Genomic DNA, 23,142 nt, shown 5'->3' on the forward strand with positions numbered 1-23,142 from the left:
TGCGCCCCAAAAGAAGCATCTGTTGCTGCAATCGCAGCGCAGCCGCGAGAGTCACCCCTGGCAGGCCTTGCTAATGCGCTGCTGCGAGCGCGGCGCGGCGCGGTCCGTCCGCTGTTTTGTCTGAGCGAGCGGGCGAGCCCCTCTCCTCGCCGCCTGCCAGCTGGGCTGGCTGAGGGAGTGAGCGGGGGAGGGGGCCGAGGCAGCGCGGGGGGAGGGCAGCCTGCTGCAGTCACTCCGCCGCTACCACACGCCTCGGTCCTGGGAGGAGAAAGACTCTCCTCTGGCGGAGGGATACAGCGCGCCTTAAAAAGCCGCGCAGACTCACACCTACAGCATTTTGGCCAAGCGCAGAGGAAGCGATAGCTGTTCGCAGCCGCCTGCCTTCTGTGGCTTTGCCAGTGCTCAGCAGACGCCGCCGCCGACGCCGCCGCCAGCAGGCACAATGGTAGGTAGCTCGGATCTGCCTGCAGCAAACGGAGCTGATTTCATCGCTTGGTGTGCTTTGGGACTGGCCTTGCGCAACGGGTCTTTCGGGGCGCGAGAGTGTGTGTTAGTGTGTGTGTTGGTCCGCGGAGGGTCGTTCTTGCGTTTTCTTTGAAAACCTGGAGGAGAAGCATTTGGATTTGCGCGCTGCTTTTCACCGAGCTGCTGCTGCTACTGGATCTTTCTGCAGTTTTGATGAGGGGGACCTTGCCGGAGCTCGGCTGTCCGGTTGCATGGCTAGCTTGGACGTCTGCAGCAGCGGAGATTCCATCGGGCCCGGATCCTTGCGGTCGCCTGGAGAGTTTGCGGGTAGAGATAATATTCGGATACTCTGTGTGTGTGTGCGCGCGCGTGCGTGTGTGGCGGGAGGAAGCGAAGCGGCAGCCGGATCGCCGGCTTTCTGAAGTGGGCTGGCTGGTATCGGTGATCTTTCATACACGCCGGACTCTCCTGCTGGTCGTTCGGAGGCCAGCCACGCGGCGCTGCTGGGTGGACCGCGTTGCCGGGCATGAGGAAGCCGTGGCTGTCCGGAATGGGGGTCCCCACCTTCGCCTGGCGCTGCTCCCAAAGGAGAGGGCTGCTGGACCCTAAAGCCGGCCCCCCTCCGCGTGCCTGCTTGGGAGTTCTTGGCGGTGCCTCGCCTCTTCCCCGTGCCAAAGGGCTGCGGCCGGTTCCTGTGCTTCGGGAAAGCCCGGAACTGGTCTGCTTCCCGGCGCCCTTGCTCACACGCACGCGTGGAAGCCGGCTCGCCGTGCCGCCTGGCGACGCCTGAGGCTGGGTGGGGATGCTCCGGCGCTTCGGCCCGGGGGCAGCGGTGCCTGGAGACGGAGCGTGCTTCGCGTGGCACCCCCGGAGATCCTGTAGCCCCCTCCTCCTCTTGCTGGAGTTCCGGGGAGTTGGCGGGGAAGGGAGGTAGGATGCAAGGCAGGCGCGCCCATTCTCCCCCCGCCGAAACCCCGCTTTCTGGGCGAGGTGGTGGTTGTGAACGCGCCTCGCTCGTGGTTAGAGCGTTCTCACGGTGAGGGTGCCCACGCTTCTCCAGAGGGCTGAGCAGTTGCTTGCTTCCTAGCTGCGTCGCGCTGCTTTCCTCTCTCCCAGGGAATAAAGAGAGTGTTTTTGGTCTGTCCGTAGCTAGATGGTTCCCCGGAGGATTAAACACAGAGGTCCTAGTTTTTGCTTGGGGATAAACCGTGAGACTGGATGTGGGGCGTGGAAGCAAACGCGGAGAAGAAAGAAGAGAATGGAATATTTTTCTGTCTCTTCCCACTTGTGAAAAAATCCCAGTGGGGGAAGAAAGGGGTGCAGCTTCTGACATGGTGTGACCTTTTAGGGACATGGCAGCATGTGCCACAGATATGGAGTCCCATCACACTCGTTTTTTAATTAAAATTCAGATTGTTGGAATGACCTTTCAGCATGGTGGAAAGAAAGTATGTGTTTGCATTCGGCCACTCAGTGTATGTTGAGGAGGAAAATGTGGATTTCTTTTTCTCAGAATATAAAACTGGGAGATGGAGGGTTTGGGTTGACCTTGCCCAACCTAGCACCTTCGATGTGGGTTGGATTCCAACTCCCATCATCTCCAGTCAGGAAGGATGTAATTGGCTGCATATTTGTTGGCAAATCTCAGTTAAAAAGAAAAGAAAATCCTAAGTTTTGAGTAGATGTAGGTCCTGCCTTTTTTCCTTTGGAGGTATATATGTGGAGGAAGATGAGGCTGGTAAGGAGAGGAAATGGCAGTTCAGTTTGGGAGGGCATCAAAAGAATGATGGAAACTGTGCCAGTTCTTACACCAGCTGCACTGCGCAGGGTGAGGGGGGAGGGGGGACCTCTGCGGCTGTTGTGCTGCTTTCTTCACCCCCCCTTCCCAGAGCCCCTGAAACACAGCACTGCCTTGGATGACTGCATTACATCATATCTCCTCCTCTTCCTCTTGAGCCTCCACCCTACTAACCCCAAGGGACAGTGAGGGGAGAGGATGAAAACCTACAGCATTGCTAATAAGTGGAGAATTGTTTCCTAGAAGTCTCCAGTAAGACTCTTCTTTCAAAAGTCACTGCCACAGAGTTTCAGTGGGTATGAGGCAAGGGAATTAAATGCACAGTGTGTTAGAAGCATGGGTTGGCATGTTGATCTTGGAGGTGCCCAAAGGATGGGCTGCTCCTGAGCTGCTGCTGATGTCAAAAAACAAGGTTATTGCTTGTGCAGCGGAGTAGCTTTTTGGTCCTCATATTACAGAAATGGGCCACTGACACTGTATTTTCCTTTATGCAGCTTGATTTAACCTTGTTGATCTAGTGCTGCCTGAGTGAGCCCCCCCCCCCCACCACAGATTATTTATTAGGATTAGGAAGGGATCTTTTACCTTCATTCAGTTTTACACACACACACACACTGCATCTACAGTAGAAACCAGGGATTTTCTGCAATACGGTAACACTGGAAAGTGCCAAGAGGGAAAAGGAAAGGGGAAATTTCGGCTTCCATTTCCCGTAGCAGAGAGGAAGACTCTGGCTGCAGATGGCCAAATAGGATTATGAGCCATGCAGGGTGTTTCTCCAGTTCCCCTTCATCCTGTTGCAAAGGGTGACATCATCAGATCCATGTTCTCCCACCCCCTTCTTTATGACTTGCATGGGTGGAGTGGCTGATTCAGGATGGTATTGGCCACCTTCATCTGCGATCCAGAGGGTACTGAATAGCAAACGCAACCTGTACTAGGTGGCAACTTGCAAGTGCAAAACCTGGATTCTTATCTGTCAGCTCTCACACAGAGGGCTTCCTGCACTTTGGTTCTGTTAATTTGCATCCTTCTTTCTATGAGGTGTGGCCCTGTTTCCTGTTCTGCATTGCTCTGATATGTTATGTAAATCACCATGTCAACTTGCCTCACGGAAGGGAAGGCTGAGTTCTGGGAGGTCACAGCATAGAGTTTCACATAAGCAGCCAGAGAGAAATACTATGACTGATATAATATGCCTTCTTGGGATGCCTTTAAGCCAGTGGCAAGTTGCTGCATTGGTGAAGCAGTGGTGAACAGCAGAGGCTTTCTGACTGCAGCTGGGCTTTTGGTGCATTTGTTGGCTTTTCAAGCTCACAGCAACCTTTCCTAACTTCCATAGGAGTCTGAACTATGTTGTACTCATGCAGAGCATACTTTTAAGGGGAAATCAGAAATGCAGACTTCCCCCAACCTGATGCTTTTCAGATATATTAGATTTCCCCTCAGTTAGGACAATGGTGAGAGATACTGGGTGTTCCAGTTCAAAACATAAGACTATCAGCTGGAGAAGGCAGCAGAGGAGGGATTTGACTCTGCCTGTGTCAAATGGAGGAAAGATCTTGAGACTGTCGAAGAACATACTGAGTGCACAGGATACACACAAATTCCCCAGAATTCAGCATTAAAAAGCACTGATTTCACTGGCAGAAAAAGTGCATACTTGCATCTTTCCTGTGAAAATTGATGGGATGCAATACTTCTAAGATTGGTTGGGTCATGTCCTTGACTTTGGTAGATCAATCTGGTGATGATGATGATGATGATGATGATGAAGAAGAAGAGAATTAGTGCAATTGTGCGTGATTTTGGCTTTGATAGTGGGATTATTGAGTAGGTTGATGACTAAGCCTTGGAAACAGTATATTCATTAAAAAGGCACTCAGTAGATTGGTAAATTCCAGTGTGGCCTCAAGTGCTGTAAAATTAGATTCTATCGGAAAGTAGAACACACATTTTTAAATTATAAATTTGGTGCTGAATATGTCTTTTCCTCATGTTTTGGACAGTTTTTGGAAATCCCTCAATGATTTGGCATTGCTCGGTGGCTTACATCTTGCTGACTTGTTTGTGTGCAAAGTATCACGATACATAGCCGGGGCTGGCAGTCTCTGGGCTGTAATGAAACTATGATATGGCCCTGAAAGAAGAGTTTTGCTCTCTTGAACACTAGGTAGGTTTTGTTTGTCCTGGCAAGCCGACATTTTGGCTAGACGCTTCATATTCTCCTCCATACTGTGCCATATCAGTCAGGTTTGTTTCCCATCTAGTGTATAGGTAGGGAGCATGGGCCCTCCCAACTGCCCGACCAGCCACACGCAGCATAGGTCAATGGTCAGAGTGGCTGATAGATGTGCTGGAGCAACTTCTGGAGGATGACAAGTTCCCCGTTCCTGCTTCAGTGGATGAAGCAGTGATTTGTTGTATTTGTTTCTGATTGTGTCAGATGTTGACATCATATTGTGTTGTCTTGCTGAGCTGCCATTGTGACTTGTGGTTTGACATAGCTGCAGGTAAACAATGCTCTGAAATATGTTTCTGTTCTTTACATAGGCCGATCAGCTGACTGAGGAACAGATTGCTGGTAAGTATCCTAATGGGAGGGAGATGGTTTCTGTTGGCGTAGCAACATATTCTGAATACAAAAATATTGGTGGCTGTTATCACTTGCCTGTTTCTCATGACTTTGCATTCCTATTAGAATAGAATGGTTTTGAATTGCTTCCTGTTTTGTAATTCATATATTTCTTCTATGTGTATATATGATAATTGGTTACCAGAGAAACTGGAACATACTGGTTGGTCATGCCCCTTGCCTCCCTCTTTTTTAGTTTTTGTTTGTGTACTAAACAATTATATATGTGTTGAGACAAAGGGCACTTGTGGAGTGCAGGGATTGGTTTGGCTTCAGGGACACCAGGAAGTATCACTGACTTGAGGCTTAATCAGTTTCAAGATAGCCCGTGTGGTGTAGTATTAAGAGAGTGGGACAGGGACTTAGGTGATCTGGGTTCTAAACCCTGCTTAGCCATGGAGCCAACTAGGTGATTTTGGGCCAGTCACAAACTCTCAGCCCAACCTACCTCACAGGGTTGTTGTTGTGGGGATAGAATTGAAAGCAGGAGGGGGAGGGGAATGATATAAGCCACTTTGAGTTTGTTGTAGGAAAGGAGGCAGAATATAAATTTAATAAATAAATGCATACAAAAGTGTCCAGAACTGTAAGTTGTTGAGCAGGATGCATATCTCCATCAGATGAAAAGTGTCTGTGATTGTCTGGTAGCTATGTCTATTACTGATTGGAGAACATAACATATTTGGGCATTCAGCCAGCTAAAAGATGAATGGCAAGCACAAAATTACTTGAGTGAACAAGAATCATTCAGTGCATGACCCTGGTGATGTGCAGAAGGATGGCATCCCCACGTTCCTAGTGCCTGTAACAATTTTCCAGTGTCTGGGTAAGCCCACAGTAATAAATACACCCCATGACATTTGCTGCATTCAGACAATTCTCCTGAACGTGGATTGAAGAGACATCAGCAAGTGCTGTGCTTAAATGCTTTTTTCCTCATTTGTGTTGATTAATTACTTCCTGGTTTAACCAAGCCATGGTTTCTGTTTGTTCGTATGGGTTTTGGGATGGACGCATTCAGGAGGAAGGCTAGTATAGGGTATTGTAGCTGTTGGGCATTTGTGTTCACTAGAGCACAGGTGGCCTGGGCAGTTTCATCTGGTTTCCTCCACTTCTCTCCCCCTCACCACAATCTGTTGCATTTTTTATGCTGCCTATTTTCCAGGGAGATCAGGACTGCATGTATGGCTCCATTCATGTACCGCTCACATACACAGCTAGTGTTCAGAGCTGATATGTTGTAGTGGCTAACAGAGGAGCTACAGATAAGGAAGCCTCCGGTTCAGATTTCATCTCTGCCATGAACTTTTTAGATCAGGAGTCCTCAAACTTTTTCAACAGGGAGCCAGTGGAAAGGCGGTGGTGGGCGCAGGCCGGTGAGGCGGGGGGCAGGCCGGTGAGGCAGTGGTGGGCGAGTACAGGGTGAGGTGGGCACGCGCGGCGAGGCAGTGGCTTGCTCGCTCAGAGATTGTTTTCTCCAAGTGAGTCCAAAAGATCTCCAAGCGAGCAAGCAGCAAGGTGGCAGCAAACATGCATGCGGAGAGGCGGGCGGCAGGTGCAGGGAGTTCAAAACCTCTGAGGCGGGCCGAATAAATGGGCATGGCGGGCCGGATCTGGCCCACGGGCCGTAGTTTGAGGACCCATGCTTTAGATAAACCCTGGCTCTCTCTTAGCACCAGCATCCATAATGCAGGAGATGATACTGCTCACCTATGTTACACATTTGTAGCAAGCTGTGCAGCTACGATAATGTGTAGAAAACATTGAATGTTTGACAGTTAGTGCTTTATACATATTAGCACTAGTAGATTAGGTTGAGATGGTCTACTGCAGCTTTTCCCAACCTGATGCCCTCCAGATATGTTGGACTACAATTCCCATAATCTCCAGGCAGCATCTGACAGGTCAGCTGCTTAAGTCTATACCTAGAATGCTGTTTTCAGCATTTATAAGCCAACTAGAGAACTTTTGGGGTATGGGGTGGCATAGTAGTGGAATGAAATAAAATAAATTAAATTAAATAAACAGGATCCCTTAAGATAGGTTAGTTATACACTCACTTCTGAGGGATGCTGAGCAAATGACCTAGCAAAGTATACATGTTTTTAGGTAAGACCAAGTCACAGTCTACCTACTCCAGAAACCTTTGCTAGAATCTCAGCAGCAGAACAAAAAAAAGGCAAGGCCTTTTCCATATTGGCCCACAAGATGCCCATGGGAAGCCCATAAAACATGAGGGCAATAGTCCTCTGCTCCTGGTCTCAGTATCATGTCTCTAGAGGCACGCTACTTCTGATACTGGAGGTAGTATATAGCCACCCAGTGCAGTAACCTTCCATGGGTGCATCTAATTCCCCTTTAAGGCTAGTTGAGTTCGTGCCCATCAACCTACTTTGTGGAAGTGAATTTCATAATTTAACTATGTGCTCTGAGAAGAAGTGCTCTCTTTGTCTGTCCTAAATCTACCATCTGTTAGGCATTTCTCATCAGAGCTGATTTTGTGTTCTAGCATTAAGGAAGAAGAAGCAAGAGGTCTCTGTATCTCCACATCATGGCTAACTTTATACATTTCTATTGCATCATTTTCCTAACCTATATGAAACAGTTTAAAACATTGTGACCCTTCCTTAATAGTGGAAACTGGAGTAGTGGTCCATCAACAGATACCCTTTTACCATCATCCCACCACTGGATTCTGAAGCATTGCTTCTCATGCAGACAGAACCCAAGCATCGTTTGTCGCAGTCCTGCAGACAAAGGTGCTTATTAAAATAGCATTAAAAGTTTCTTCAGTAAATGTAGTTCTGAATAACTAATTTCTGACAAATTGCTAAGAGTAATCTATGAATCCAGAAGCTTTCAATTGTGCAACAAATTCACCAGGATTTGGGCAAACCAATTCTCTCTTTCTCTTGTTCCCTACTCTGTGTTCCTGGTAATATAGGGAGGATATTTTGCAAAGTTGTAAAAGTTGAGCTTATGTATTTAATACATAGTAATGATCTAAGCCCCTTCATGGGTAACTGCCCTGCTGTGGCGAAGGGGCTTGTGTAGCACAATGAAGTTATGAGCTATGCTGTGCAGGGGCACCCAAGATGGTCAGGTCATAGCAGAGAGCTCTGACAAAAGGTGATCCACTGGAGAGGGAAATGGTAACTCACTCCAGTATCCTTGCCATGAAAACCCCATGGACAGTATCAACAGGCAGAGAGATACGATGCTGGAAGATGAGCCCCTCAGGTCGGAAGGTGTCCAGTGTGCTACTGGGGAAGAGCAGAGAACTAGTACTAGTAGCACCAAAAAGAATGAAGCAACTGGGTCAAAGCCAAAAGGACACTCAGTTGCCAATGTATCTGGTGGTGAAAGGAGAGTCCGATGCTGCAAAGATCTATACTCCATAGGAACCTGGAATGTAAGATCTATGAATCAAGGCAAGCTGGACGTGGTCAAACAAGAGATGACAAGATTGAACATCGACATCTTAGGAATCAGTGAACTAAAATGGACAGGAATAGGTGAATTTAATTCAGATGACCATCAAGTATACTACTGCGGGCAAGAATCCCTAAGAAGAAATGGAGTAGCCTTCATAGTCAATAAAAAAGTAGGAAAAGCAGTACTGGGATACAATTTCCAAAATGACAGAATGATCTCAGTTTGAAATCAAGGCAAACCACTCAACGTCATAGTAGTCCAAGTCTATGCCCCAACCTCTGATGCTGAAGAGGCTGATGTAGATTCGTTCTATGAAGGCCTACAACATCTTCTAGAATTATCACCAAAAAATGATGCCCTTATCATCATGGGGGATTGGAATATTAAAGTAGGTAGCCAAAAGATAACCGGAATAACAGGCAAGTTTAGCCTTGGAGTACAAAATGAAGCAGGGCAAAGGCTGGCAGATTTTTGTCAAAGAGAACACATTGGTCATAGTAAACACTCTTTTCCAACAACCCAGTAGACATGGACCTCACCAGATGGTCAACACAGAAATCAGATTGACTATGTGCTCTGCAGCCAAAGATGGATAAGCTCTATACAGTCAGTAAAAACAAGACCAGGAGCTGACTGTGGCTCAGATCATGAGCTTTTTGTTGCAAAATTTAGGCTTAAATTGAAGAAAGTAGGGAAAAGCACTAGGCCACTAAGATATGACCTAAATCATATTGCTGATGAATATACAGTAGAGGTGACAAATAGATTTTAGGAATTAGATCTGATAGAGTGCCTGAAGAACTATGGACGGCGGTTCGCAACATTGTACAAGAGGTAGCAACTAAAACCATCCCAAAGAAAAAGAAAGGCAAGAAAGCAAAATGGCTGTCTGAGGAAGCTTTACAAATAGCTGAGGAAAGAAGGGAAGCGAAAGGCAAGGGAGAAAGGGAAAGATAGACCCAATTGAATGTAGAATTGCAGAGAATAGCTAGAAGAGATAAGAATGCCTTCTTAAATGAACAGTGTAAAGAAACAGAAGCAAACAATAGAATAGGGAAGACCAGAGATCTCTTCAAGAAAGTTGGAGATATGAAGGGGATGTTTCATGCAAAGATGGGCATGATAAAGGACCAAAATGGCAGGGACCTAACAGAGGCAGAAGAGAATAAGAAGAGGAGGCAAGATTACACAGAAGAACTATACAGGAAAGACCTTAACGTTCCTGATAACCACGATGGGGTGGTTGCTGACCTCAAGCCAGACATCCTGGAATGTGAAGTCAAATGGGCCTTAGGAAGTCTGAGCAACAACAAAGCTAGTGGAGGAGACAGTATTCCAGCTGATCCATTCAAAATCCTAAAAGACGAAGCAGGTAAAGTGCTACACTCAATATGCCAGCAAATTTGGAAAACTTGGCATTGGCCACAGGATTGGAAAAGGTCAGTTTACATTCCCATCCCAAAGAAGGGCAGTGCCAAAGAATGTCCAAACTACCACACCATCACACTCATTTCACATGCCAGCAAAGTTATGCTCAAAATCCTACAAGCTAGGCTCCAGCACTATGTGAACTGAGAACTACCAGAAGTACAGGCAGGATTTCGAAGAGGGAGAGGTACTAGAGATCAAATTGCCAACATACGCTGGATCATGGAGAAAGCTAGGGAATTCCAGAAAAACATTTACTTCTGCTTCATTGACTATGCTAAAGCCTTTGATTGTGTGGACCACAACAAATTTTGGCAAGTTCTTAAAGAGATGGGAGTACCAGACCATCTTATTTGTCTCTTGAGAAACCTGTATGCAGGTCAAGAAGCAACAGTGAGAACTGGGCATCAAATTTCTGATTGGTTCAAAATTGAGAAAGGAGTATGACAAGGCTGCATACTGTTCCCCTGCCTATTTAACTTATATGCAGAGCATATCATGCGAAAGGCAGGGGTAGATGAATCACAAGTTGCAGTTAAGATTGCTGGAAGAAAGATCAACAACCTCAGATATGCAGATGATACTACTCTAATGGCAGAAAGTGAAGAGGAATTAAAGAGCCTCTTGATGTGGGTGGAAGAGGAGAGGGCAAAAGTTGGCTTGAAACTCAACATTAAGAAAACTAAGATCATGGCATCCGGTCCTCTCACTTCCTGGCAAATAGATGGGGAAGAAATGGAGGTAGTGACAGATTTTATTTTCCTGGGCTCCAAGATCACCGCAGATGGTGACTGCAGCCAAGAAATTAAAAGACGCTTGCTCCTTGGGAGGAAAGCTATGGCAAATCTAGACAGCATACTAAAAAGCAGAGACATCACCCTGCCAACAAAAGTGCGTATAGTCAAGGCTATGGTTTTCCCAGTTGCAATGTATGGCTGTGAAAGTTAGACCATAAGGAAGACTGACTGCTGAAGAATTGAAGCCTTTGAATTGTGGTGCTGGAGGAGACTCCTGCGATTCCCTTGGACTGCAAGGCGATCAAACCAGTCAGTATTAGAGGAGATCAACCCTGACTGCTCTTTAGAAGGCCAGATTCTGAAGATGAAACTCAAATACTTTGGCCACCTAATGAGAAGGAAGGATTCCCTGGAGAAGAGCCTAATGCTGGGAACAATGGATGGCAAAAGAAGAAGGAGACAGCAGAGAATGAGGTGGCTAGATGGAGTCACTGAAGCAGTCGGCGTGAACTTTAGTGGACTCCAGGGAATGGTGGAGGAATGTTGTCTGTGGGGTCGCGATGGGTCGCATGGGACTTTGTGACTAGCATAGCATAATGATCTAAACTTCTGCACTAACTTTATATAACTTGTGAAAAGCCTTGACAAAGTATGTTTGAGAGCAAACAGTTTGCCTAATAATCTACTTTGTGACTCTTAAAGAAAAAACAGTCTTTGTTTTTGTGAATCCAGGCTTCTGCATGAAGATAACTCTTTATTAATCATGAGCAATTTTAAACCACACAGAAAGGTTTTAAATATGAGAGACATATTTTTGGGTCCAAATATTTATTTGGACATGTTCTTGATCACTGTTTCTCCACAAGATGCACTTCAGGGTATGAGAATTGTGAAGTTTGATGTAATGTGTACTATCCTGTGTTGCTGTGCTTGCTGAAAGTTGTTACTGAATGATAAGATAGGTAGTGGTCTCATGGAAAGGCAGCTTCCAACCACTGGAAGTTTATATTCATTGGACATGGGCTAGGGGAAAAAGGAGAGTTTAACTTGGAAGACTTGAATTGTGGTGGCTAATTAATTTTACTCCTCTGCCTCAAGGGCCTGGTTTTCTTTCTTGCATTGCAATTTCTACCCTTTCCAGGACAAGGTTACCTTCCTAGTACTCTGTGTTGTAGGTTAGGCTGAGAGAGGGAGACTGGTTCAGGTGAGCTTCATGGCTGAGTTGAAGGATCTACATCATAGTTTTGGTGGTCCATGACCAACACTGTGTCCACTACATTTTAGATTTCACCTTGGATCCTTCTTTCTCAATTTATGATTGGGAGTTTTATACAGCCCTGATATACAAGTAATGTAGATCTGTGTATTCTTTATCAGGTTTGCTTGTTGGTGACATGTAGAACATTGTCTTAATTTCTCCTTTGTGAAATCATCATCTGGACTTAACGTTGCTTGGTCAATACTGGATGTCAGTCATGGTGCTAAATAGGGATATGTCTTTCTTTTCCCCTACTGCTCCATCTCTCCTCAGAGTTCAAGGAGGCCTTCTCTCTATTTGACAAAGATGGTGATGGCACCATCACGACAAAAGAACTTGGGACTGTCATGAGGTCGCTGGGTCAAAACCCAACAGAAGCAGAGCTGCAAGACATGATCAATGAGGTAGACGCTGATGGTAAGCATTTAAACAGATGGGCCATTTTCCTTTATGTGTGAACATAACCTCTGAAATCAAGTTCTGTGAATGCCTAAGGCTGAAGTCCTACACACAGTGCTTTGGTTGGCCAGAAGCCTCTATCCCTGGCTTGCCAGCAGGACAAGAAGAGTGACAGCTAATTTTCACCCTTCCAGCCTCCATTTTTCTCTTGGAGCACATCTAGTGGAGGTAGATGGCTGAGGCTGGAGTGGCCAGAGAGTTTTTAATAATCTGATTTCTCCATGAAGATATAATCTGGCTACCCTTTCGTCCCCCTTCCACCTACCACAAGACTCAGATTTTTCTGAGGTCCTCCAAGGCCATTTTTATAATCTTGTAAAGCAGCCGGCACCGTATTTTCCACAGTGGGAAGGATTGTATTTCAGATTCCCCTGCTGATTTGTAGCTGTGTCTACAGCCTTGGAGGGAGGTCTGAAGAATGGTGTCATCCCTGAGACCTTCCCCAGGGGCCATAAAATTGTTTTCGCCATCACAGAAATCCTATCAAACATTAACTCACTACTTAGTCCAGCTGTGCTTTTAAGGTTTTAGCAGAAGTGAGCATATCATAGCCATCACAGAGACACTATCATTTACTGAAACTCTCACTCTCTTTTAACAAAGGTAGTATTTCAGCTCTTTGCAATGGCAGGCGACTTTTTAACCCTGTCCTATAATCCTGTAGACCAGTCTTCTCCATCCTAGTAAACTCCACAAGTTTAGGGCTTCAGCAGCAGCTGTATAATCTTGTGGAAGGGGAACCGTATGACCAACTAAATGATTTTGATTTGATTTATACCCCAACTTTGCACCCAGGAAATTGGTACTCAGGACATGTAACAATAATAAAAACCACAATTTAAAATAAGAACTTAGTTAAAACATAAAATTAATCATTTCTTAAATACAAATAAATATAAACAAACACCAGTAGCAATAAAAATAAAACTGCACTCAGCTCATCAGACCAGCTTACATGGCAAAGACCTGGTTGAATAGGAAACATCTTTACCTGCTGGTGGAAGGACAACAGAAAGGGGTCCAGCTGCACTTTCCTTGGAAGGGAGTTCCAAATTCTGGGAATAACCACCAAGAAGGCCCTCTCTTGTGTCCCTGCCAAATGTGTTTCAGATGGAGGCAGTACTGAAGGAAGGGTTTCCATGGGGACCATAAAATGCAGACAAGCTTAATTGGGAAAAGCTGGTCTTTTAGGTAACCTGATCCCAAACTTTATAGGATTCTGTAGCTCATAGCTGACCCTTTGAGCCAGTAGGTAATCCAGCTGTTCTAACAAGAAAGTTGTGTGCTGCTTGTGTTCAGCCCCAGTCAAGAGTCTGGCCATGGCATTTGAAATCAGTCATAATTCCTGACCAATTTTTCAACATCTTTATGTAGAGAACATCAGTTTAGTTCAGAGTGGGTGGAACTAAGGCATTCATGGCCATGGGGAGTTCAAACATTTTCAGCAAGTGGCACAGTTGATACACTAGCATCACCTATTCAGACAAACTCCTGGCCACTGCAGAAACCTAGGCATCTAGGAATATAGCTAAATTGTGAGTGTGAGATTTCAGGGGGAATGTAACTCCATCTGGCTCGGGAGCAGTAAAACTTTTTCAAACCCAGAAGTTCTTGGAGAAGAGGTAGAGATGGTATTCCAACGGTGGAGAGGGTCAAAGGCAAACAGGTGGGACTGAAAGGCAAAACGTATCCATGTATTTTAGCGTGAAGCACTTACTGCCAAGAACTAAACCATAAGAGAGGCATTTCAATCTTTGAGGGGAAAAACCTCACCAAAGCCAGGACACCACCAAACTATTGGTGGTGGAAAGAAGGAGATGTGACCAGCTGTAGAACTTAGCAGGGTTGGATTGGGACCCTAGGAAGGCTGTATTTGGCCCTTGTACCTGAGGATTTGTGTCCCAGGTAGACATTTTACTGTAGTCATGGAGATTTGGACATGAATGCAGGACTTTTCTCCTGCTTCAGGTTGCCAGAATGGAGGCCCCTCTTAGAATCCTACTGTGAGGACTGTGGGAGCTTGAAGCCTTTGCTTTCCTGCTGCCTTTGTGATCGAGATTGATACACACCAGTGACTGCAATCTAGAATCCTTTGTAATTGAAACCTCTTCTTCTTACAATGCAAAATGGAGTTGTAGGGCAAAGGGTTAAAGTGCCCACTCCCAAGCTGGCATAAGAACCATGCTGTATTAGGACTAAGTCCTAGCTATTCCAGGGTTGTGTTTCCCACAGTGGCCACCCCAGTTTTTGTGGGAAGTGCACAAGTAGAACATGAGTGCAAACAGAATCCAAGCGCTCTTGTTCCAGCAACTGGTATTCAGAGAGGCTACTGGGTGACAATTTGTGTGCCAGGGAGAAAGCCCTTGCTTTCCGGGTCAGACCTGTGCATCTGAGGTGACATGTAGCATGGCTTGGAGTCTTCCAAAAATGATGCCTGAAGTGATGAGGAAGAGAAATTGCAGACGGGTCCCTTTCTGAAACAAATTAATGCTTCATGAGCTTTTGGTAAACAGAGTCCCAAACAGTCATCAGAGGGCTGTATCAGGTTGGTTCAGCTCTTTGAAACAGGTTTCTGCCCTGTGAGAATTTGATTATTCTTTCTTGGGGCTGTAGGAGTTTGTATCCTGTCATTTTGAATCTGTGATTGGTATCAAGAAATTACTTAACTTTTGGCTAACCATGAGTCTTGAAAAGAGAAAATCCAGAAGTTTTTAAAGAAAAGACTGTTGGTGCCAATGCTATTAAAAGGAATATAATTTTTCTTTGGAGACTGCATCAGTGCTTCTTTCTCAATTTGCAATGCTGGCAGTCAAAACCATGGGACCCACTGGTAGGACCCACTACCTACCTATTTCTGGGAAATTTACAACAGATGTGTTGCCCATCAAGAGTTACATTGAAAAGTAGACTGGTGCCTGGGGGAATATTCTAGAAATGGCTGCCAGCTACAGCAGGTGACCAAAGCAGGAAGCTGGCATTCCAGTTCAAAATATCTGGGGAACACCAGGCTGGGGGAGACTGCCTTATAATTTAATAATATCTGGTAGGAAAGGGTTTTGAATAATTATGTATTGGACTAGGAAACCCTACTTTCTGAATCTGAATTTTGGATCTGATGAAGGTAAAGGACTGCCCCTAGTGGGGAAACGGGTAGAATCCTAGAGTTGTATTTATTGGTGTTAAGCAAGCTTGAAACTCTTAGACTTCACAGTAATATTTATTTGATTTATACCCCACTTTTCTGTCAGGAAAAAGGGCACTCAGTTCTTGAATGCAGCCTGTGTTTAGAAAAAAAGCCCTCACAGCAGGTTTACCTCTGTGTTCTTATTTTTTGTGATTTAAAGCTGAATCATAATAATTTATTAATATCCCACTCTTCTTCATAAGGAACCCAGTAGGGTAAGTAACCACCCATGTAAAACAGTGCAGTGTAAATATGCAATTGAGAACATAACACAATAATTACAAATATTTATTAAAATACAAAAAATCCATCTCAAAAACTAATAAATACTCTTCAAAAGGGTACAGAGAAACAATTCTTGGTGACCAAATGACAACAGTAATGAGGAAAACTGAATCTCTACTAGAAAGGCAGGGTATAGCTACCACCAAGACAATTCTGTTATGTGGTAAGCCAAGAAGCCACATCATTCAAGGGCAGATCCACCCTGACAACTTTATATCCCAGTTCTCTCAGTACTGGAGAAGTTGTCTTGGCTATTTAGGGCTTAGTACACTAGTACTAAAACTTGAACTGGACCTGATAGCTTTACTGGCAGCCAGTGCAGAGATTCTGAAGCTAAGCAGTAATGTGTTCGCCTCTGGCTGCCCTGCTAGCATTCAGGCAGCGTCATTCTGCACCAGCTGCAGTTTCCAAGTTGTTTTCACAAGAAGTTCCACGCAGGGAGCCTTGTAACCGTCTCTTCAGGATTATAACAGCATGGACTACTAGCAGGAGAAAAAGCAATTTAGACAAGAATCCTGTTCTTTAAAATTTTGGCATTAGTCTGCTCTTATTCAAGTTTTCTATTACATTTAAAAGAAAGATGAAGTGGGTAACAGGAACTGCTTGATCCATAACTGAGATAGTTAAACTCTGACCACATGCTCTGTCATAAATGGAAAAGAGTGGGAGGTTTTCCCTTTTAATAAGTATTTGGATATTTGGGTATCATTTTTATTCCTCCTCTTTTTAAAGGCAATGGCACTATTGACTTCCCGGAATTCTTGACTATGATGGCCAGAAAAATGAAGGACACAGACAGTGAGGAAGAAATTCGTGAAGCGTTCAGAGTCTTTGACAAGGTAGTTTTTGGAGGAATCAGCTGAGTGTTTGAACTGTCCCTCAGGTTGATTTGGACATTGCAACAAAGAAGGAGATAAATTTTATTTTCAACAGCATGGCTGAGTGTTGATGAATGCTGATAGTTATGATCAGATCTCTTTACCTTATCTAATGAGTTTGTTGGGAGAGATAAACTTCAGTTAAAATTTTTAAAAAGTGTTTTGTTCACTGCCAAATGCTACAGCAACTATTAACCTGTAGTTGACCTCTTTACTGGTTGCCATTTTCTGGATGTACATCTTTAAAAAAGGTTGCCTGAGGTTCCTCGGGAATGTGCTCTGTGACATACTCTCCATCTCATTGCTGTCCCATGAGTTGGTTCAACCATCTTGGCAACAAATCTTGGGTTGCTTAACCCATGAATGGTGGTAATGTACAGAGTGTGTTTGTCATGCACTCAGCTTCATTTTTAATCAGCAACTCAGAAACTCCTTGTTTTGGGCCGTTCTGTTACAAAAACTCAAAAACTCTGGGTTGTTCATGGATTTGACAACAAACAATGTACAACTACTAGGTTAAGTCTAGGTTGTTTAGCCCAGAGTTTCCAGGTTTGGATGTCAGAAAACAACCCAAGAATGGGGGCATTTCTGGATACTGATTAAAAGCCATGTAGCTCATGCATTCTGCTTTTCCCCACAATTCCTGGGTTAAATGTTCCAGGAAGAGCTGCCACAGTGTGTGAACTCTCTATGTTTGAAATGCCTCTGGTTTAGGTAGAAATCAACAAGACTTTAACAAAACTGGATGTGCTGGTAAGTATTCCATTTCATTTGATGTTAGATCTTGAGATAGTAGCTTCTCTTTAGATGTTCTTTGAAGACTGTGGATGAACAAAGCACTAAGACCACAATTTCCCTTATTCAAGTCTGAACACCTTATAGCCTAGGCATTTCTCCATCCAAACTGCCTCTGCTTCAATCAAGAGTTATCTTTCCTTGTTCATGCTAGCTTCATGAAAGGTCAAAAACACTTTTGTGGTATCCTTATGCAATGAAAGAAGACACAGACTCTTTTCTGCAACTGAGATTCTGAAATATATTTTGCTGCAACCCAAGCAGAAAAACTATGACTTCTGATGAGAGAGGCATCTTTACATGATGGCCAGTTCAGGCTACAGAATTTTGGTCCACATAAACCAGAGTTGGTTCATTTAGCAACATAGTGAGTCACTGCCTTATTCCAGGTCAGACCATCAGTCCGTGTAACTCATTGTTGCCTGCTCCCAGGGTGCACAACCTTTTCAGTTCCAGGGTGTTTGCTGGGGTAGAAGGTACTGTACATTTGTGTGCGTACTTGAGTACATGCACACCAGTCACTCAAATCCAACTCCCTCCTCAGAGCTTTTTAGAAGCTGGGTGGCTTGTTTGTTCGTCAGATAAATCCAGCACTTCTTCTAGAAACCTCAGTTTTCAAACTGCCCAGCCATCCAGAAATCCTACCACCTAGCCCTTCTCCACTTATTAAACCCTCTTTGGCTGATAGATCCCAACATCTTATGCTCTGCTACCTGGAACGTTTTCAGAATAAACAAAACAAAGTCTGTGGAAACAGTCCCTGAAGTCTTTGCCTTAGAAGCACCATTCCCAGAGCATTCTGGGGTGCTTTAGTAATGGTGTTCCTATGGCAGGAACCATATAGCTCATGCCAGGAGTGTTTTTCTCTTCTGGGCCTACTGCAGTCTGGGGGCTGCAGTATTTGTATCCACATTCTCTGCTGTGATAGATTTCTAGGGTTTTCTGCATACTCTGCAATTGAGATACAGTCCCTTTCTCTTCCCCTTTCTGGCTTTGGTGAAAGTCTCCTGTTTTCATCTAAGAGTCTGAACCCAGGCATCTTATGAGCTGCTTTCAAACAAGGGTCTAATATCGGAACCAGGCTTAATACACGGCCTTACACTGATTGTTTAGCACTATAGTCAATGCAAGCTTTTGTGGCTGCTTCCTTGATACTGTCGGTGTACCATGGGATCCCTGTTACGCAGTACTGGCTTAAATAACTTTGCCTCCTAAACACACTGTGAGCAGAATCCAAAGTGCCACATGATTCGTGCCCTGCCCCCAGCTGGATTTTTGCATAATGCTTTTCAACTGCAGCCTCCCATCTTACATACCAGACCCCTTCTGGATCGCTTGTGGGTTTGAGGAGTGGGGAGATTTCAGGAATGGTTAGTGATGCTGTGTGGTTGTGGCTGATGCTCAAAAGGAAAAAAGTTGGTCTTAGTGGGCATGTTGAAGTGTCTGATTGGATCATGTTCCAAATTGCTCTTTCAGGATCGTGTTCCAAATTGCTTCTGTATTTCTGTTTCGTTTTTTTTTTCCCTAGAGGGGGAAGCATCCCAGTGCCCAAGAAGACTTCAGTTTACTAGGGTCATTGGACAGACTTATTGCTTGGGAGTAGCCGTTCTGCAAAATTAAGGAGCAAAACATTTGCTCTATCATCCTCCGTTCCAACAAGCATGTTACTAAATAAAGTCTGTACTTACGGTTAGGCATGCTGGTCCTGCTTCCTTTTGAGTAGGCTTAAAATTAGTAATAATCAGATTTTTGCTCTGTCCACTTTGTCTTTGATCCTACCAACAGATAGAACATGAGCCCCCAGACCTTGGGCCGGAATTTGGCCCATGGAATGGAAAACTTTCCCCACTTCAAGTTGCCTACCCCTGTTCTGTAGAAAAATAAGTTGGGTTGAGAATTTGAATGTTGATTTGTAGCAGGCCTCCCTTACCAGCAACCTCTGCTGGGACTTTTTGAATTACTCTTGTAACCTCAATTCTCTGACATTTGCTGTCTTCCCAGGATGGCAATGGTTACATCAGTGCGGCAGAGCTACGTCATGTTATGACAAACCTAGGAGAAAAGCTAACAGATGAAGAAGTAGATGAAATGATCAGAGAAGCAGATATTGATGGAGATGGGCAAGTCAACTATGAAGGTAAAGTGTGGTTGGCTAGCCTTTTGAAGAGGTTTCAAACCTAAATTGTTGTACTAGAAGTGGCAGTTTCTGCACTTTTCTTGCATGTTTTAGAATAGCTGTGTTTTGTTTCTGCATCTAAACCTGTTTGGAAAAAATGGTGTTTCTCTTCCTTTGTCTCTTTCAGAATTCGTACAGATGATGACTGCAAAATGAAGAGACCTCCTTTCACCTTTTTTCCTCTAGAAGAATCAAATTGAATCTTTTACTTACCTCTTGCAAAAAAAAAAAGTTCATTTATTCATTCTGTTTCTGTATAGCAAAACTGAATGTCAAAATACTTTCTGTCCACAAACTGCATGTCATGGTTGGTGGTCCTGTTCCCAAAAGATCAAGTTAAACATCAGTTTCTTTTACCAAATATAAATAATTCTACTACCTTTAAAAGAAAAAAAAAGAAGGCACTTAGTGAACTCCACAAAGTTCCATTTGCTGATGACGATTACACTGTTTGGGCTGGCCAGTTTTTCATGCATGCAGCTTGACAATTGAGCACAGTCAGACATTTGTATTAAAACAGTTTTAAAAAAAGAGAGAAAAAATACATCTTAAAAAAAAGAACACCAATCCACTCTTTTGTCCCAAAGTGGATTCTGGCTGAATTTGTAATTATTAAATTGTCATAGCTGGTTTTACTTTCAAATTGGTTTATACCTCAGGATGGTATGCAGCAAAAAGGTTGAGGGATGCAAAAAGTTTAGAGTGGGGAAAACCCCAAAGGTGGAGAAAGTTCTCCTGTGTGTAGTAGCAGTGTTCTAACCCTCCCCCCCACCACAAATGACAGAGGCCGTGGATGGCGTGTTTGTGTTACATTGGTTTTAATATTGTCTGCATTGCACTATTGTGAGACGGGTGTTGGGCTGTTACCGTTCACAAAACTTTTAAAAAGAAACTTTCGAAGGGGTGTGAGCACCTTTGGATGTGCTCTCCTCTCCCCCCCCCACCCGCATTTTTAAAACCTTCTGTACTGAGACTTGGAGCTAGCAGAGTAACATGTGGACTTCAGCACAACTATCAACATCGCTGTTCAAGATATTACAGTTATGTCCATTCCAAGTTGTAAATGCTAGTCTTTTTTTTCCAATAAAAGACCATTAACTTAAAGGTGGTGTTACATGCTTTGTAAAAGCCAAAAAGAGCTATCCATATACAATTCGAGTGACTAAACCAAAAAAATTACAAAAGTTGGTAGGAAGGGGAAATGTGTTCTGTCAAATGACTTGCTGCTAAATTATAATGCACATGTATGCAATAACTTAACCCGTTTAACGTTTCTTCAAGATGGCAAGAACTGACCTCTTGTAACCCAAGACCTTTGCTATAAATAAATGAACTTGTGCTTGCCTTTCATATTCATGACAATCTTAATTCGGTTGCTCACAAACTGGCTTGATTATGTCTGGTCAAGTCAGTGGGGAAATTGCACAATTTCTTCTGGGTTAGTTGTGATGCTAGGATTGGCAATTTATGGATAGAACCACCTTCCCCACTTTGTGGGTTTTTTCTAAAGAAAACAGTTTTACTAAGCACTCATCTTGTGGGGAAGGAGGTGCATGGAACACAGTGGGAAAATGTTTCAGAAATGAGCTCAAGAAACAGGTACAAATGGAGGACCTTTAAGCAGCTGGAGACTTCAGTACATAATATGGTTCACTCTTTCTCTCCACTTGCCTAGAGAGTGCGAGAGAGTAATCTATGATATGCAGCAAAGTAACTTGGACAAAAAGAATTTGAATCCACATGGCATATTACAGAATCCACAGTATGGTGAGAGCAAACATCTTTGTTTTGAAATCTCACTATTTTTGACATTTTAGTAGATCCTAGGGTTCTTATTTAGATATTTTCTTATGAACTGGCATGGATACGTTTTGTTTGTTATTGTGAGCTATGTCTCTTCATTTTGTTTGTCTTATTTTCTGCTCCTAATCACAGAGAGGCACATGGAGTTCAAAGTTGTTGAATTGAAGGCCTGAGCACTATATGTTCTATTTGACCACTTTAACAGAAAACTCACGTTATTTGAAACATGGGGAAAATTCAAGCAATTCCAGTACCTTATATTGTTATGTGCCATCAACTTGTCTCCAACTTTATATGCCCTTCAAACTATTCTGTCCTTGATAAGTCTTGCTCAGCTTTTGGAAACTCAAGGTTATAGCTTCCTTTATAGAACTGATTCATCTCAAAGTTGGTCATCTTCTGCCTTTGACTTTCCCTAGCATTATGCCCAAAGTATAAGAGCTTCAGTTGCATCAGCTTTTCTTCCAGGAATAGTTCTGGCTTAATTTAAGACACATTTCTTTGTCTTTCTATTGGCCCAGAGTATTCAAATGTATGGATTTTCTTGTTAGCTTTCTTCATTTTCCAGTGTTCACACACATGCATAGTGATCAGGAATATAGTAGTGCAGATGACCTTAACTTTGGTTTCCAGTGAAACTATCTTGCAATCAATGATCTCTTCTAGTTCCTTCATAATAGCCCTTCCAAGTCTGTCATCTTCTAGTTTCTTGGCTGCGGGTTCCCTTTTAATTGATGATTGAGCAAAAGTATGCAAACTCTTTCACAGTTGCAATTTCTTCATTGTTGATTTAAGAGCGGTGTACTTCCGTAGTTAAAATTATTGTTTCCTTAATGTTTACCTGCAAGTCCTACTTTTGTACTTTCTTCTTTCGTTTACATCTAGTGTCATTCAGATGCATTGCTACTTTCCGCCAGAAATACGGTATCACCTGCCAATGTCCACTCCTTCCTCTGATCCTACTCCTGCTTTCCTTTCGATATGTTCTGTGCACAGAGTGAACACCTTTAAATAAAATACACCTTCGTCTGATGCCTTTACCTGTAGAAAACCATTGTGTTTCTCCATATTCTGTCCTAAGAGTAGCTTCTTGTCCATGATACAGGACAATCAAAATGTGGAGGCACTCCAGTGTTGAGGCGTGTGCACATGTGCACGCACGCACACACAGTCAAAGGCTTTGCTGTACATAGACTGATCTGAATTATTTTGGTACACTCTAGCAGCCAACATATATTTGCAATATGATCTCTAGTGCCTCTTTTCAGATTCCAGCTTGACATTCAGGCATTTCTTGCTGCATATACATTAAAATTCTTTGCTGCAATACCTTGAGCATCACTTGACTTGCATGAGAAATTAGCTCAATGGTTGCTGCACTCTTGCATCTTCTTTCTGGGTACTGAAATGTTTATTGAAAATTTCTTGCCTGTGGGCCACTGTTTTGTTTTCCATAGAGGCTGGTATATTTGGACCTATTCAATCTCTCCAGCTTGGAATAGTTCTGTTGGTGCTCTATCTACTCTGGGTGCTTCATTCTTTCCACATTCTTTCTATGCAGCTTTCCCTTTACTTTCTAATACTGTCGGTTCATCATAGGACCCCTCTTTGGAGGAACTAGTCATCTTTTTATCTCTTCTGTATAGTTTTCCATATATTCTTTCCATGTTCTGTTTGTTTTTTCCTGATCAGACATCATGCTTCCCTTTTCGTCTTTCAGCATTCCTAATCTAGGTTTAAATTTCCCCTTGATTTCTTTGATCTTCTAGAAGAGGTCTCTTGTGTTTCCTCTTGCATTGTTCTTTT

General features: G+C 43.8%; 1 protein-coding gene across 1 annotated transcript; it reads left to right on the forward strand.

Moving 5' to 3' along the window:
• The first annotated feature begins 293 nt into the window (after positions 1 to 293).
• CALM1 (calmodulin 1) lies at positions 294 to 20,883 on the forward strand. The gene is made up of 6 exons (XM_044436288.1): positions 294 to 445; positions 4,817 to 4,847; positions 12,030 to 12,173; positions 16,417 to 16,523; positions 19,359 to 19,494; positions 19,661 to 20,883. Exons 1-6 carry the CDS (start codon positions 443 to 445, stop codon positions 19,687 to 19,689), a joined length of 450 nt encoding a protein of 149 aa, XP_044292223.1. The 5' UTR covers positions 294 to 442; the 3' UTR covers positions 19,690 to 20,883.
• Positions 20,884 to 23,142: the final 2,259 nt, after the last annotated feature.

This window comes from Varanus komodoensis, unplaced genomic scaffold (genome assembly GCF_004798865.1).
Source record: "Varanus komodoensis strain SLA01 unplaced genomic scaffold, ASM479886v1 scaffold3, whole genome shotgun sequence".
Taxonomy (NCBI): domain Eukaryota; kingdom Metazoa; phylum Chordata; class Lepidosauria; order Squamata; family Varanidae; genus Varanus; species Varanus komodoensis.